The following is an 18,041-nucleotide window of genomic DNA, read 5'->3' on the forward strand; positions in this document are numbered from 1 at the left end:
GTTCTAATCGCACAACGCTTTTGACGAGGAGTTTCAAGATTAGACTGTTCGTTTTGTAGCTTTTTATAAATTAACTGCTGCGAGGGCAACGGAGAGTTGGGCAGCACCAGACGTCACACTAAACACATTTATTTTTTAATCTTCCAAAGAGTGTTTTGAATCTAGCAGTAAATGAAATAACACATGAAAGCCAAATTCCTTTCGCCTTCAAAGAGAAACTCGAGATGTACAGCTCCTACAATCAGCTCTGGCATCAAGTGAGACTGGCAACCACACAGAGGGGGATTCATAAAAGAAGTGTCTGAACAAAGCCACAGATCATCCTTAAAGTTCTAACGATAGCCATAAACTCAGACGGCTGTGTTTGGATGGTGGTTGGGCCAAGTTTTGTGACCTGATAGGAAGTGTTCAGTCATGTTCTTCAACCTCAGAGGTAACAACGTCACAGTCCATGGCTCATTGACCAAGGTGTGATCTGCCAAGGGTGGAGTGTTGTGTGCGATGTAGAATGGGGTTGTGTTCAACTGTGGCATGTGACATCGACAAAGTGTCCCGAAATGTTTGGAGCTTCGCTTCATTCAGCTATTGACAAAGGTGCAGGTTTCTTGTTCGGGATGATCGGAATCAAAGTGGGGGAGCAGTGACCAACATGGTGGCCACCTCAACTGTATAGCGGGAACCATTGTAGGAGCAACTTTGCTACACCAAGTGAAGGCTCTACTCCACACAGTCAGTTCGGTTCATACATAAATGATTGAAGAAAAGCTCCGCAATGTTCTAAACGAGACACAGGTGACAGCACACCGGCCATTTACATACAAGCCAAAGAACAAAGCTCTCAATTTAGAGACCTTCTCAGTCAGTTGTGATCTCCTGTTGAGAAGGGAGCAAGTAGAAGGTCCACTTCTAATCACAAGAGCAAGATAGGAAGTGCCTGTCTTTACAGGGATCATATCTGTCGCTTGTTGAATAGGGTAACCAGAATTTGACCTCCAATTCTAAAATGGTATCTGACACTATTCTGAGCATTTTCTAACAGGCATTATTATAATTTTCTTTAAAATATGGCATCCCATTTGGGGTTGGAGAACACTTGAGTGTTGCTGATAATGACTCCGTTAAATATTGAATTTCTCAGCGCCACTTTATAGATGTGCTTCAGTAACTTAGTCACTAAACAGCATCTGAGCCCTGCAGCAACTCTTTGAAATGACAGATTGCCTGGAACAGTAGCAGCAGTCATGACGACACAGGCTTCTTATGCCAACTCGAAACGTGGGAAAATGTTAAAATGAAGATGTATGTCGGTGCTGCATTGGCTCCCGCCACAAACTGTCAACCACAGACGTGGGAGGTGGGAGCACTGGCGTGGAGACTGGACGGCATACGCTCCACTTTCTTTTTAACCCCAACTCTCGGCACACACTCGCCTGCTGGAATGTGTGGATCAATCTGTGTCTTTGATGTGTGTCTCAGAACCGATCGTCTTATTTCAGCGTGTGGGGGTTGCTTCAGTCCCCGTTTGTTTTTAAGCAAGGTGACGCAAACGAAACTTCGTCGGCAGGTGGTTAATGTGTCTGACTGACATCTCCCAGAAAAATGTGACTGGGCACCGGTCTGACCCTGCCGAGGCACTGAGAGCCTTTTTAAGGACAATTACAGAGAGGAAATGGAAATATCTGGTGAAGCACATGCTCATGAGCTGCTTCAAGATTGAGTCATTTCCATATTAAAACCAACCGAAGCATTTCCAGGACAGTCATGCTTCCGGACTTGTGTTTGGGAGGGGCACACCACTCCAGTTCATTTTGGTTTCTCGGGCAGTGATAGCGAACTCGACTGAATCCTGGGGATGAAACTCAAAGTTGCATTCTGCCCTGAGTTTAAGAAAAACATGTAATGTAAGGAATTTTAGCACAGATTGAAGGGCAAAGTGGGACCATTATGAGTGGCTCGCCGCAATGAATTGAGAGTACAGACTACTTTAGAACATTGCCAGTGAGCGGGCAACAAATGAGTGTGCATCCATGCAATCCATCACCGCCATCAACATCATCATCTGCGGTAAGAATAACCCAGTTTGCTGGAGTGAAACTGCATTCTCTTGGCGCGGGACGCGGCTGACATTGACAAATGCGACTGCAGATTGGAAAATGAGACAGCGGGAAAAACATTAAATAAAAGCCATTATAGTTTGTTTTTGAAGGAGTGGAAATAGTGGGGGAAGCTTGGGGGGAGGGTTGTCAGCGGAAGATGTAAAAAGACTGCAACTCAATACTGGGACGGAGTTGTGCATGAGGAGAAGCAATTTCAAGTTGCCGACATCCCATCTGCACTCCAGCCAAGGATCCAAACCTCATGAACGCGAGTCATTTCACTTCACTTTTTTTTGTATTTCAGTTGGGACAGTTGTGACTGAGTGAGGCCTTCCAGGCACTCACAAGAGGGAGGACAGGCATGGGCACGCAGGAGAAGTGCTCTCACCTCTAGATGAGGCACAGTGATCTGATCCACACTTCGTTTAATCTGTGACTTACTGGAGTTATAGGAAACAGAGTGGGAGGATAACTACCACGTAAGCACAGAGCCAACAATGTGTAAATCTGCCGTTTGAGTTCTTATGGAGCTAATTTCTCCCACCTGCCCCTGGGGAGCGTTTTGATTAGCGGCTTCACAGCTGTTGCTCCACTTGTAACACTTTATCTCTGAAAGTGATTGCTGATGAATTCGCCGGGGAAAAGAGATCTGCATGTGATGGTTGAGGAGCAAAGGGGTCGACAGGAAGTGGAGAGCTGATATTTGCTCATGTTGTGCTCATTAGCGATGGGAGAGCAGATAAATGTTCTGGTGGAGATGATGCCATGTTGGCGGCGCGCACTCGTCCTTGAAAGGTCAACAAGGGAGTATGTTGAAAGTGGAGGTGATTTGAAGAATTAGATGGAGTCATGTATTCAGAACTGGAGCTTTCCTTAATGATGAGGTGGAGGGGGGCAGAATTAATAGATCTGATACGCATAAGCGGGGATCAGGAGTAAAAGGACATCGTACTCTACAGCAACAGGTTGCTCATTAATGATGAGGACTCACTGCTTATCAGCCAAAGAAAAGTGAGGTGGCTCAACAGGCCGTCTCCTAACCCTCACCAGGAGAGGCAGAAGCACGAAGGTCATGAGTTTATTGACATTATTCTGGTGAGAGGGGAGGGTGATAACTGATTTTGGAATCCAGTAGTGTGTGTGCGCGAAAGGAGCAAGGAGCACACGGACAGGAAAAGTCACAGGAGAAAGCATGAATAACATTTTCTACGTTTATGTTTGGGACATTTTGTCCCGAGCTCTTGACTGACCTGCTGGAAAGGTTGAGCAGCTCGTGCTTGTCAGACACTGTGGACTTGTCCTCCAGCTCCCACATCAGGACGCTGATCAAGTGGGAGTTTTTGATGATGATGGGCACCTCCTCGAACATATGCTCGAAGCCAATGTTGGCCTTCTTCAAGCTGGAACAAGACGAGACACGGAGAGAAGAAAGGTCAGCGGTACCTCCACGGTGACAATACACAGCAAATCAAAGAAGCTGCCCTTTTGGGAGGAAAGCCTCTGCCATCATTGGGTATTTAAGTCAGTGGTTTTACAGAAAACACTCCTGCCCTTCCTTATTTTGGATATCCAAAGCAGTTCAACGTTAGATTCTTAGTTTCTCAAGGACAAAGACAGATTGTTAGGATGGTCTCTTACTCACAGCGGGAAGCTCTTCACTGGTAAAAGAAAATGGAAATGTCATGCATGGACAAGCCCATCATGCAAGGCAACAATGTGTGTTGCCCAAGAGTCAATTTTGAACAATGAATTATGAAACCCCTTAAAGTAGATGCAGTTTCAGTTGTATGAAAAGAGGTTGTTCCCCATGACATGGTTCGAGATGGATCATTACAATTTTACCTATCACACTAAAATCATTGCAGCAACAACACTACACTTGTGATGCATCTACAGCTTCACATGTCATCTCTGTCATTAAGAAGTTACCACTGATCCAGTTAGAAAAAAACGAGTGGCTTGGATTCAGCAAAGGTAGTAGGAAGAGGGATTCATCCAGGACAGGAGCCAGGTTCAGTCCACAGGGAAGTCTGGTGATGGCTATTGGCACAGCTATCTATCTATCAGCAACACTCTTTGAATACACCTTGCACTTTTTGACCTTTCCCTGCGTCCACTGAGCAACAGAGGGCGTGTTAGCAGAGTGAAGAACGGAGAGAAGTGCTGCTTCCAAACCAGGCTCTGCTGGACAGAGCCAAAGGTTATATCCAAAATCTGACTAATATACTCATTCAGATTACGAGGAGGAGTTGGTGGGGGTATGGACCACTGACTTTAGAGAGGGCAGTTCAAAGGAAAGGGCCCCGTCTGAAAATCTTTTCCATTTTAACAAGCTGCACTCGACATGCACACATTTAAGCAACATCAAAAACACGACTTGAAACACCCTTTTGCAGCTCATTTGTGTAAATTCACCAAGAAAAAAAAAGACGGTTTTGCTTCGGGCGGAAGGCAATATTCAGATTTTCTAGCCTCGCTGAGAGTAAGGGGGCAGGGACAAGACGGTGGTAGTCCGGCGGTATTGTCCTTTCCTGCCCTCATTCAATCACTGGCTTATTGGAAACACTGATGGCAACAGACTGAAGTCGTAATAAATCATAGCAACTAATGAAAAGCTGCAGAAATGAGAGAGATCCTGACTCAGGGCCAACACGCAGGGTCAATAACGGGGAGGCTGGCAGCAGAGAAACACAGGTGGAGAAACACAGAGGAAAAAGAAATGAAATGATGCGGTTAGCTTCCCTGCATCCCCCTCAGCAAATAGACTTACAATGTGTATGTGAGCTTTTTAAGAGGAAACCGATTTAATACCGCTGGGACCTCTCAACGAGCGGTTCCTCATGGGCTTGTCAGAGCACGCGTGCTGCGTCTGAGCAGGTTCGTGTGCTTGGACTAGCTCGGACTGCCCTGGAATGGCCCGCTCATTACATTCATTTTTAGCTGCAATTTAAAAGCAATTATGTGGAGCCTCGGGGTCAGGGAAAGCATAAACATGGTACATTCGTTTGACGGCGCGAGCGAGCTGATAAATCATCATCAGCTTCCATCTCCAACTGCTACTGAATGACTCCCCCGTGGACGCAGCAGCCCGTATTTACATCCACCGGGAAGAGGGGGAAATGGTGCAGAATTTTATCTGCATCTGAATGGGCTCCCTTTTCTGCTCATTGTGAATAACAAGAGCACAATTTATAGGTGGTGGTTGATCCCGAAGGTCGTTCCAAATCACGTCTTTTTAAAAGCTGTGCTTACCCTTCAGGAGTGAAGTCCTTCTCTTTGCAGATCTCCATGAGTTTGGGTGTCAGCCTGTAGGCCTTCAGGGAGAGGGAGCCCTGCGCGGTCTTGATGGGATCTAGAACAATACACAGTCACTTAGTGATTGAAAAGTGAGGGGATTGATCCAGAGATTGATCAGCATTTAAAGAGACAAGAAATTCAATTGGCTCCAGTAGCTGTCTCTGGAGCAGGACCATTCCAATATGCAAGGTTTGGGTATTCAACCATTAGACCAACTCCTTCCATGTCAACAGTAGTCAACCATTGCTCAGCATTTCTCCGGCATATTAAGGTGGACATTATTAACCCGCCTCAGGGCCAACAGATTGATTCCTTCGCTATCATAAAGTGAACGGTGAGGTAATAACAAAGCGCAAAAACAATCCATTTCCTCTCAAACAGGGATCAGTCCAATTCCTCAGAGGCGCTCTGATCCATTAAAGAGCTGCATTATTGATTGACATTCACAACAGCCGCTCTGGTTTACACAGGGAAGCGGAGCCACGTGCCCGGCTGACTGGGCAGCTGGCAGGAGAGGATCAGAGGGTTCATGTGTCAGACGCGTGGAAATTAATCTTACGTCTATGATGGATTTGTAAGATCTGAGAACATGACAAGCCTGGAGTGATTTGGGAGAGACAGGCCGGAGACTTGGGAGCTCCTTTAGACTTTGCAGTGCTGGAACTTTGAGGAGATTCCTGGGACTCGTCATCATTCTTAATGAGTCTATTTGAGGTGCCATCGATCAAAAAAAGGGAATGGAATGAAAAGCAGCAGATGTCAGAGAATGTTTAGATGTGGCATCAGAACATTACAGAGGAACTGCAGGAAGGCTTTGTGAGCAAGACATTTGAGTGGGTGGGTGTTTGTCATAATGCTTGAGTTAGCTCTTTAGGGACTGAAGTGGAACGAGCACAGCATTAGGAACCAAAATTTTAGAATTGAATAATAGACATTCTCCCGATGACTGATGAATGCCGGGGTAAACTGCTGCAGAGACAGAATGTTCCACTTAATATCAAAAGTATGTGAATGTCAATAGGTGATAAATGAAATGAATCAATATCCAGGAACGCTGACTCAAGCAAGGCAGACTTATAAAACTCTTTATTGTGGTGCAGGGAGGACGCCGATTTGAAATCTTGACCTCTGGATGAGTGATTCAAGAAGACAGTGGGATTGGAATGAACAGAGTTTTCATCACTTGCAGGCAAACAAACGAGCGTGTTGGATAAAAAGGTGTCAAGAGAATATCTCGAAAATGACACTCACTGAAATGAGGCAACCCTTTATAGCAAGTCATCAACAAGAAAAAAAAAACACTCTCTGTATTACTTGCTATTGCTACTTCCGCTGTGGATAACAAACAAACCCCATTACTTGTTGCTCAGTCAAAGTTCTCACACCTGAACCTGACCAGCACAACGGAAGACTCAGAAGTCACAAAATATATATGATTGAATCAACATGGAAATCACATGAAAGACAGGTCTAAAAAAGGGTGCCAGGCACGTAAAATAAGCCAGCCATGCCCCTGAGACGACTGACAGAGGCATGAACACGGTGATGACAGAAAGGCACTTCACCCCACAGGTGATCAGGTTTGCCTCAGGTGCATTGTGTTTTCCACTAATGTGGAGGTGTTGAAGATATACAGGTCCTCTGAAGACATCTTTCATGTGTCATGTCACACTAGTTTTAAACACTGAAAACACCCACTCACTACTTTATGATCTGAATGTCATCTTGAATGAGCCTTACTCATATCTTTTACAGCACTTTCTGTCATATACGCTGAATGGTACTCAGTGACAAAGAACATCATGTGCAGGATTCTTCTTACCATAGATTAGTACCACAGACTCTTCGATGGCGTGCTGGTAGCTGAACTGGGAGTCAAGGAGGGCCCGGCTGACGAAGGAACCGTAGTAAGTGGACTGGTACCATCCAACGTGCAGGTGGTCAATGTTGACATGGCGCAGTGAACGCATCATCTCCATCTGGTACTGGACTGCAGGCAGAGAAAGAGAGGCAGATGAGACGAGGAATAGGAGATTCAGGCTGGCGGGGATTTAGAGTCAACACTGTCCTTCCATTAGACGAGTAAATAAACGCCAAAAACAGAGCTGGGATATTCGGGTGTGCAAGAATATTCAAAAAGAAACCATCAGTCACACTTCCACTCTCCTTGCCAGTTAATACATCCTGCAGAAGAGAAACAGCTGGACATAAAAAACAGACGCACTTCAGCGGCGAGATGCATCACAGCGAGGGCCATTTCATTACACCAGACACCTTCCAAGGATGCACAGCCAGAAATACAAACAACCTTGCCACTTCAGATGTAAGTAACAGCGGAGGCAAGCACAGGAAAAACAGCATCTCCATGAAGGCTTGCTTGAGGAGGTTGATAAATCAGGGCATTATTGGGCAGCTGTGACCCCCAGGAACCTGATCTCTATTGCACATCCTTCTCCTGCTGTGGCTGTTAACAAGAACAAACCGCAGAGATGGGCAAGAAAATGCAGCCGAGCAAGATAGAAAGATCAAGGACAGATGAAGGAATTCATTTAGAAGAGGACACGAAACAACGCAGAGAAAATTAAGTCGGACTCGCAATCTTTTCACAGTAGCGTCTGTGTTCTGGCAATAATGACACTGGAGGCGGCTTTTGCCATCGACGGCAGGGTCAGGAAACGTCGGGTCTCTCAGATTTGATCTCAATTAGAAAAAAAGTATCTATTAAAAGGAGCTTGAAATGAATTTTTAAAGTGTGACCAATACATTAAAGCTACAAAAGCTGGCAGGTTAACTATTGTGATAAGAAGCCAAGAACCAACGGCAACAAAATGAACACTGCGCAGGATAGCTCTCAATTTTCCCACCGAATCTGCAATTGAATTCACCAAGGTTGGCTAACCAAAGTAGGGCCGCCATGCTAAGTTAAAGTATCACGTCACAAACACCTCACCAGGATGACATCCAGACAAGACACTCAAGTGGCTTCTATTCAAATAGAGCAGCTGCGGATCATCTTTGAGCTGATGGCCCAACTACTCGTGCAAACAGAGACAATCGTCAACTAGTTGATAATTATTCCAAAAAGTGCTTGTAGTTCATGACTATCCGTCAAGTTTCAATGTCATTATACCTCTATATCTGCCGTGCAATGTTTCTGCTCCTCTTAAAAATATATAATTTGGACATTAGAATTCACATCAGGAAAATGGAAAGTACACCACTGAAATGGTCCTATTAAACTCCAGTACAACAATGAACTTTATTGGATTGGCACAGAAGTCCATAATGATCAAATGCAACTCTTAGTGCATAAGAACTTCCCTCCCAGATGAAATAAAACCCTTTGACTATTGAGAAAAGACAAGGAGAGGACAGTCGGGCAGTTTGTTGAAGAGCGGCTCTGGCCCAGAGCACGCCTGCAGCGAGCTCCAAAGATCTCAACAGGGAACGAAGACAACCTGCCACTGAAATCACCTCTGTGCCAATCAGAGTAGGTACTTACCCTTTAAATGCTAGCGGCGTGCGACGCTGCCCAACACTGCCATTATCAGGGAAATTGAGCACAAAGTGATCCATCTCAGAGTAGGACTATAGACAACAGCTAAACCCCACCGCAAGACACCACAAGGCTGATTTCTCCTCATATCACAGGACCGAGCTGTGGCTGGCAACTTAACCATACGCCCACGTGTGAGCTCTAATAAAAATGACCATCTTTGCAGCCTTGGTCTATTACAGAGGAACTACCAAAGGTTCTGCTTCTGATGTCCCCATTCCTGGACTCCAGTCACAAAATACCTTTGATAGAAACGGAAAAGACTCAAATATCCCAAGAAAGAAAACCATCTAGTCTTACATGGCACAAAAACAGGTTTTAAAATCTGCCCAAAATCTTTCATCACCAGAGCAAGCTCCACATAAAGTCCTTCATAGAAGGGCATACCATTTTGGTGGATGGAGACGCTAGTAGAGATGACTTCTTGAGAGAGCTGTGACGACTGTGCTCGTTGACAAAACACCCTGGGAGCAACTGGAGAACAAATTCTTTATAGCAATGTGGACTGATTCTACAAGGGCGCCGGCAGATGACCGCACACCGACGTGGCTGTGAATGTGCTGAGCGATAGCTGAAGGCAAAACTGAATGAAGTAATGCTTGAGCTTTGCCTTTTCTCCAAAACATTCATCTCTTTGAACGCTGCCACTGTCACTGCTCAATGAACCTTCCCTCGCTTTCGCTTTTTCATCCCAACTTCAGCGCAAAGTGAAGCCAGGAACCACACTCTATTCACTGTGGCCACGGATGAGGTCGCGGATATGCAGCAAGGTCAATACAATTGTTAATATCGCCACTGTCAGGCATCACACCTCACTCCTGGCTGTATAAGACAAGTATTGTGAAGCAAAAATACATCAATTCAAATGTGACTAGTGATTGTGAATTCTTCCAAATGTTTTAGTCATTCTTACAGACCCCTCTATCTTGAACTCTGCCACTCGGAGCAGACCCAAAAACTGATTTCTGGCTACCCTCTTGTGGGTTAAACCCTATTAGAACCCAGCTATTAGCAATAACAAGTGCTGTGTTCCAGACATCGTTCATTGTGAGGCTGCCAGGACATTCGAACAAACTCATGGGCTGGCAGAAAAGGAGGCACCTCTGGCGAAAATGTCGGATGAATGTGTGAGTGCAAGCTTCACACTCTAATAGTCGGTGACGTCTGAGGTGAACTGCATCGGACCTTGCATGCAGCTGTGGGCCACAACAACACAAGAGTGGGTCTGCATGTATCTTTTAACGTGAGAACTCGTGCCACAACTCATCATAATCGCCTCCCTGATAGGATGACAGTGTTACACAAAAGGTTACACAAAATTTGGATTGAAAACGAGAGCTATACCAAGAAAAATGGTAGCTGCTTATTTGACTTAATGTCCAAGAGACGCCTGGAATAAAGCTGCAGCCATGTGAACTAGGTTCTCTGTGGGGGAGTAGTGGTTCTACTTGAGCCTCTCGAAGCAAGACAGAATCCAAACACACCATTTGCACAGAAACCACAACTCATCTGGTTCTTCATGACCTAGTGAACCCAGTAAATAATTTCCCGCCGAGATGGTCGTTTTCTTAGGTTCTTCAAAATATTGATTTCTTTTTCAGTCATTGATCACTCACACCGAGGACGGCTGATAATGTTCATCAGTTCACTGGGCTGTTCTTCAGCCACTCGCATCCAGCCCAAAGGTCAGCCGTCCGAATCAATAGAGCAGCCATGTAGTCTTCCAAGTGCCTCTTTCCTTCAAAATTAAAGCTTGAAACAGTCTCAGAACTCAAGTGCCAATCACAAACCTCTTCAGTTACAGGCAAGGATATCAGTGTTTATGTGAGTGGTGTCGTGTTGCCTCCCGAGGTCCTTTTTATAGCGTGTAGCTATTCTGTCTTCAAACAGGGCGATGGCCGTGTGGTTTTATTTTCTTCAAAAGGTTTATTTGAACATGATTACCTCTCCGTGACTAGCGCTTCATTGCTCAGCTGGAGTTCTGTGTTTGGGTTGTTGATCCATGAAGTTTACAGGAAGCATTAGACTTCTGATCTATTTGTGTTGCTCTTTGAAGATGGCTTCCTTTTAAACAATACGAGATATTTTTAGCTACAGTATGTTTGTGTGGCAACTTTAAACTGCTCCTGTTCATCTGTGTAGATATAAACGTGTCTTCTGTGGTTTCCTGTGCTCTTCTATAGTGGGCACAACAGGATGCTATAGATTGAGGGCATGTCCGGTTTCTAAAAACGATTAATGCTGCCAATAACCTGCTTCCACCCCATCAATGGTCAGTCACAGGGTCAACCTAAAGTCAAATATGAGCAAGGCCTTCAGCTGTCAGGAGGTGCTGAGGGTCAGGCTTAGGAGGACATGTTAAGATCCAGGAGCTAACTTATTAGCAGAGGGCCGCCAGGACATGTCGTGCCTTGGGATTGTACAAACCAAATAACAACCAAGCAGTGCACAAAAAGGCTGGTAATTCAGGACCCAAGATTTGGAATAGTCACCAACTACAGCACTTTGAATCCACGCATTCTTTGAAGTGCAATCACTTTTTCAGTCGAAGATCTAAAAAGTTGAAGCAACATTCAACTTTCTGTCCTGTTTTTATTCCAAACTTTCAGAAGGCAGCATCAGACACTGATGTTGTTTCAAGGGTACCTTCCCCAAAAATCTCAAGGCAAACGTCAGTTTCTCACACCTGGATTTTATCGAGGACTTTCGATGTTGAATACAAAAGGTGAGGTGTTGAGCTGCACCATTCATCAGATCCACAAATCAACTTTCAAGTCTCGGACTTTATTAAGAATATTTTAACCCACAATAAATCATTTTGGTGAAAAAACTGAAGTGTCAGGGTGTTTTTATATTTTGGTTGTCAGCTATTAAACTCTGAAGGAAACATCGTTTGTGACACATTTTAATTTGATAAGCCATTACCCCGAACAGCACACTGGATCTGTATTTTAATGACGCCGTCGGCGGGAAAAGGTGCAACCTGACAGGATAATCAACGTCAAGCGGAAAGTAATAACCAGGTAATTAATATTTCCTCAGAAGCAGGCAGCTACAGCATCAAAGCCGTCTCTCTCCAGAGCTCTGAGTAAAGATCCGTGATTCACGGTAATGAATGGCATGAAGGTATGTCTTCTGCATCATCCAGACATTTGGAGAGGCACATTTGAATTGTTAGAAAGTAAGTGTTGGCTCGTAGCTGCTGTCAGTGGGCACAACAACGAGAACACAATGGGCTCATTGTGTGTTTCTACTCGGAACTGTCCAGGTTCCAACTGGCACAGTGAATTAGGTGCAATTAATCTTAGTTAGGCAAGCCCGGCGGAGAGGACTGCCGCACATGTGCATGCCCTCGAGAACAAAAGCAAATCGAGAAGATGCTTTCCAAGCTTACCAAAGGAAAACTGAAGCCATTCCACAACATGTCACTTGTTCCACCATTTGGGGATGATAGTAGCGAGCTGACAAGATGCCTGGACCAGAATAAATAAGCGGAGCCTCACAAAGAAAGCGTCTTCAGAACAAACCCACATCAGAACTGCTCAGAAGAAGCTCAAGTGTTTAAGTCAAAGCATGTTGTTGACGACTGTGCATTGGTAAGGAGTGCCTGCCTTAAAGACTTGACGCTTCATTAGCTTGAAAACACTTTTGATACAGCAGGAACCACCTCGATGAGTCCAGCTGTCCTGAGAAGACAACGGCCCAATGTTTGAAAATCTTCGCGGATAATCACAACCCTCAGCACCGACACAGCTTTTTCCCACAATAACTCATCACTGCAGTTTATCTTTCCAAAAGAATTTCACGCCATCCAACACCGGGAAACTCTCGGCCCAGGCATCTATTTCAACACACTTTATTTCCACTGTCCATCTTCCCCAATTTCTCCCCTCCGTGCTACTCAATCTTTTGCTTGGTTGCCTTTACTTTCACACTATAACTTCCCCTGCCGTCATCTCGCCATCAAACCACCGCCAGGCTTCTGATCCTCTCCCCTAGGAAACCGCACCCCGACGGTTTTCATTTTGTCTCATTCTTGTCACATCTGTCTCTCCTTACCTTCCACCACCCTCCCCCCTGCTCCTCACAGCCCACCTGGATTAGCAGTGGTCTGCAGTAATGCGGCGGTGCCTCCCTCCTCCTCACGGACGATGGTGATATTTAATGGGAAGAATCGTGATAAGTGGATGAATAAAACAGTGGAACTGATGGCATTGTTGATGGCGCTCTGGGGATCTACAGTCTTGATTTATAGCACCAGGTGAGCGTTCAAAAATCAGATACAGAACCACAGTGTGGCAGCAGAGGGAAGGAGAGAGGACTCGAGCATGTGACAGAGAAATGAGCTGAAAGTTTCGGATGGAGACAAGTCATCCCCCAATTCTGTTATGATGACAATGCAGATCATGGCTGCAATATTGACCTTCCAAATGGTTTCTAATTAGCCTCATTAAAAGGAGAGGATGGAAAAGAGGAGGAAATCGATGTCCAATTTAGGAGAGGGAGTGGAATCTTGTGATGGGCCAGGCGTTATCAGAAAAAGGGGCCAGCAAACTTCTAAGAAAAAAGCGTCTTATACTTGCGAGTAAACTCAAGACAGAGGTGTTTAATGCTCCCTCTACTTGAATTAACTCACTTTGACGTCACCAAAACATCCTCAACAAAAACCCAACCAATGAGAAAACCGCACAAGACGATCTTGTTATTATACACAGGAGATTTTGACGCTGAATCTTAAGGAAGCAGTGCAGAATTAACCTTTAAACATGTTTCATAGCACAAATAAATGCAGCAAAGCGACTGAGGTGTTTTAAATTTGGTGGCCATCCAGGGCTCGGGTGAACTTGCTGAGTTAAATTTTTAAAGCCGTCTCAAAATGAGCATAAGACACAGTGTGACATTGGGTAAGTAAGCAGTGACGGTGGAGCTGTCAGGGCTTTGCAGCGTTTCCAAACTTGTAATTGCGACCAGCCGATTCAAGGCGAGGAGAGCTGGTGAAGATCTTCAGCAGGAATTTGACCCCGTCGGAAAGTGGGGCGAATTTCACGACTCCCACTTATACATTGGAGTTGTAATCTGGTGACAACTGCCACTCGACTTGAAGAGATTTAACACAATAAATGAATCCATAATTAGATATTAATGGTGTACTTGGGAGAGACATTTTCCCAGCACAGGGAGGTGTTACCAGTGAGGCTTTGACAGACTCGATTGAACCAATGAAAGCCAATAGAAGGCACCAGTGAGGAAGGCCTGCTAGTGGCTATTCTAACCAACACCTTTTGTCGGTGAAGGACAAAGGCAAAAAAGCAGATTGAAAAGGTTAGAGATTGTTGAGCCAAGCCCATCAATATTAAACATACACACGCCACTCGTCCAAACCGGAAGCTCGAGAGGAGAATGTGACATGAATCAATGGTTCCAGAGCCAGGAGGATCGCCAAGCGTACCATTTGTGTTGGGCAGTTTGTGCGCTGGCAATGTTGCGTGGGACAGACGGAAGTGTGAATCGGAGAGGAAGTAAATGCAGCACACAATTATATGTAGAGCCAGACAATATCTATCACCTGAGATGTTAACATTATTGTCATTACAGACGTCCACCCCATTTTCAGAACTTAAAATCTGAGGTATTTGCCCCACGACTTTTGAAAACTTTGTCATCAAGTTTGTTATGTGATTTTTGTACGAAAGGTGAATATAATAAAATAAATAATATAATAAATGGATGAAAGGTCAATAAAATAAGTCGACACATTATTATTGTTATTATTACAATGAAGATTACAATAGAACCTGATTTATTATAATCACTGCCATAAATTGTGATGGGACAAAAAAATGTTTTTGTGGCACTTAGCTAATACAGGCTAACTTAAAGAGCTAACAACTCTAAATTAACATTGACTGCTGTGAATAGCTATGATTGAGAGCTGACAGAGAGGGAGTTTGGGTAATTTAGCAAACTGAAGTGCAGGACAGGAAGCGCCGATGTCCGCGTGGCATATAAGCGCAAATATAATGCAGCCCATCGTCAAAGTCCACGGCTTTTGTGCGGAGAGGTTGCTGCTGTCTGGCCCAGCTCGGGTCTCTGCTCTACTGATGAGATGTCGTGTTATCGCTCGATGTGACTGTTATCCTCTCATAATGGCTCATTCAGGGTGAACCCAAATCCTCTTTCTCAAAGTACTGAGGACAGGGGTGGCAGCCGTGACACATCTTTGCTTGTCAAATGAGATGAAGAGACTGAAAAAGTTATACAATTTAGGGCATTGTCATTTTTTTAATCCAGCCAGTCTCGTTTTGCTGTGATTTGAGTTTTTAATGTTCGGCTCCAGAGCGTAGAGTAAATTTAAATAATGGGCTGCTGGCTACTTTACACAGTCAGTAAATAGCAGCCAGCACTGACATTTTCTAGGGAATCAATTACACTGACATTCATAAGGTTTTGTACTATCGACAATGGCGGTGCAGAAGGTGGCCCTCAGGGAGAGCAAATTGCCAAACACAGAACCAACAATGGAGCTCAAACCATCAACACAATATTGGAGCCAAATGTCTGGTCAACTTTCAAGCGAGTGGAGTCAGTAATCCTGGCCAGTGGTCTCACTGCAATACGAACATGAGCTTGTGAATCGAGAGCAGATGGCCGGTTTATCTTTTTTTCATGACAGCGGTTGGAGAGCATAAAAAATTAAAAGCAGATCTTTGTAAACCTGCACAAGAATAGACAAGTGCATCAGAGAGCGAGCGGCGAACAACAACTCCCACATAGAGAGAAAACTTCCAGCACTGAGACGCTTTTATTGAACGCACAATACGAGAGTGGGGAGCTTGTTGAGAGGCGGTGGAGGCGAGCTGAAGACCTCAGAGCCGATCCTCCGTGATTGGCAGTGCTAATGACCGCCTCACAGTAAGATTCCATTGTGTTGTCAAACTGGTGCGTAATGCAGCTTCAGGAGGCACGAACCGCTTGAAACACTGCTTGGCATGTTGATACCCAGCCAGTCCATATCGTGAATTATCTCAGAGGAAACATTTTCTTGCCATTAACGCAGAGTCAGTAACAAAAGAGGAGGGTCAAAGCACATGATTAACATGCTGCTCCAGCGGGCTAGACGCCTGTGGAGCTGCTTGCTGCGGTGCACGTCTCTCCACACATTTTGTCAACGGTGCAAGGACGGCGTACACAAGGACATGGGAGATAGAAAGTCTCTGGTCCAGCCAAGGCCCTTTTTTCTGCCCGAGACAGATTCTGCTGCAAAGGCTCGATTACTCTCCTTCACTCAGTCATATTGGAGAATTTTGCAGCCACGGGCTACTTTGCCTGCAAGTGCGGCACCACACTGACACCTGTTGATTGAAAGTCATTTTGCAGCGTGTTCCCAAGCAAATACACCACACAAGCAAACCACAAAGGAGAGAGCAGGATTGTGTGCCTCCGCTGTCCCCCGCTGTTTCCCAATCATAAACCTAATTCTGAGCACCTTCAACCCAAACAAAGCTGACAGCTGCCAAATGAAGAGCGCGCTGACAGAGGAATTACTTTCAGGCGTTGTCAACCCACGGAAAGAAGTTCTGTGCCAGCAATTACCTGCAGAGTCTCGCGTTTCTGCTCTTCTACAGAGAGTAATTAGCCAGTATCATGTGTGTCGGAAAACTGGTCACTGAGTTTGAGCAAACGTGCAAAAGAGTGGCGTGCCGCCCTGGAGCGAGGAGAAGCAGCACACACTCGTGACCAAGATGACTCTGGACTTGATATAATGTGCGAGTGATTTTGATCAACAATTCGGATATCTATCACTGTCTGGTACTCTGCTGCAACTTCAAGGAACACAAGCCAACAGTCAGCTGCGTCTTTATCTAGGTTAGTAAAATTTGAATGTACATTGTTTATAAAAAGAATAAACATATCATGTGGAAATGAAGATGCCTTATCACACATCAGTTTGACATTTCAACTGTCAACCACGACGGCAAAACGGCTCAGACTTTCAAGGTGAAATTTTCCCAAATCCTCCAGACAAGGTGCTCGTGAGTCCAAGCTGCTGTTGACAGAAGTGAAATGCATCAAAAGTCAACAACGGAGTGAGCGGTGACACTAAACAACACACGTGGCGTGCCATTTCTGACACCGGCAACCTTTAGCAGCCACCGGGTGTGCGGTGTTCCTCGCAGAATTTTCAACGGTCGCTCATTAGCAGTGGCGGCTGTGTTCAAGGAGGAGTCTCTCTTTTCCTTCCGACCTCGGCATCTGTTTGCCCCCCATCCTTCGGTGTGGCTGGGAGCAGATTTTCCCAGCGCTAACAAGGCGAGGGAAACAGCAGAGCTTGATGGGGGCAGGGGACGGGGTCACAGGACGTGGCATGCTTTGACGTAGAAACAGACGGGCGGGGAGGTGCGCTAGCACGGTGAAGGATCAAACCCTGCGCACGTTCCTCCCACCCACCGGTAACCAAATGAATGGACCGCCCTCAACCATCAACACCACGGCTGACAGGAGAGGACAAGCGGGTCCTCGGTGGCTTTTGCAAATGGTCTACACTGAGCTCATGCATACAGAATGAAGATGGTTCTAAGAAACCTAGTTTTTTTTTTTTTCAAATTTGTCACTTTTGGTGCTAAAGAAAATGTTGGAGAGAATCTTTTCCACTTCAAATGCAAAATTGAGACCAGACAAAAGCTTGAGTCTCAGGAGGACAATCTTTGTGAGGCAGGATCGTTCATGAAGTTGTGAGGTGTGAAATCACTCCTGAAGAATGGCTCTCACCAAGCTGAGTAAATTGGCAAAGAAACTCAACAAAATCCTCGTTTCATCCATGTTAAGTTGGAAATATTTACTCACACAACAAGTCAAGTTTACAGCTGACTCAGAAAGGAGACACAGCATCATATGAACACAGAAAGTGCTAAAAACATTTCGATCAATATTATCTGGTTTCACTCTCACAGTAGATTAAAGGAGCAGCAACCCCTCTTCAGTAAACATTTGACAGCATGACTGCTGACTAAAGGAAAATCTGGACTCCAGTCATAAAAGCTAAACACTACACCAAGTGAAGTAAGAAGTGACTGTGCCCTCCTCTAGTCTGT

At 45.1% G+C, this 18,041-nt stretch overlaps 1 protein-coding gene across 1 annotated transcript in view; it reads right to left on the reverse strand.

Moving 5' to 3' along the window:
* LOC128746745 (eukaryotic translation initiation factor 3 subunit H) overlaps positions 1-18,041 on the reverse strand; it is a 32,304-nt gene that overhangs the window by 7,659 nt on the left and 6,604 nt on the right. The window contains exons 3-5 of the mRNA XM_053844026.1: positions 7,216-7,383; positions 5,349-5,448; positions 3,347-3,496 (exon numbers count right to left, since the gene is read on the reverse strand). Coding sequence (XP_053700001.1) covers positions 3,347-3,496; positions 5,349-5,448; positions 7,216-7,383 — 418 coding nt within the window. The remainder of the gene's footprint in view (positions 1-3,346; positions 3,497-5,348; positions 5,449-7,215; positions 7,384-18,041) is intronic.

Source organism: Synchiropus splendidus, chromosome 15 (assembly GCF_027744825.2).
Source record: "Synchiropus splendidus isolate RoL2022-P1 chromosome 15, RoL_Sspl_1.0, whole genome shotgun sequence".
Classification (NCBI taxonomy): domain Eukaryota; kingdom Metazoa; phylum Chordata; class Actinopteri; order Syngnathiformes; family Callionymidae; genus Synchiropus; species Synchiropus splendidus.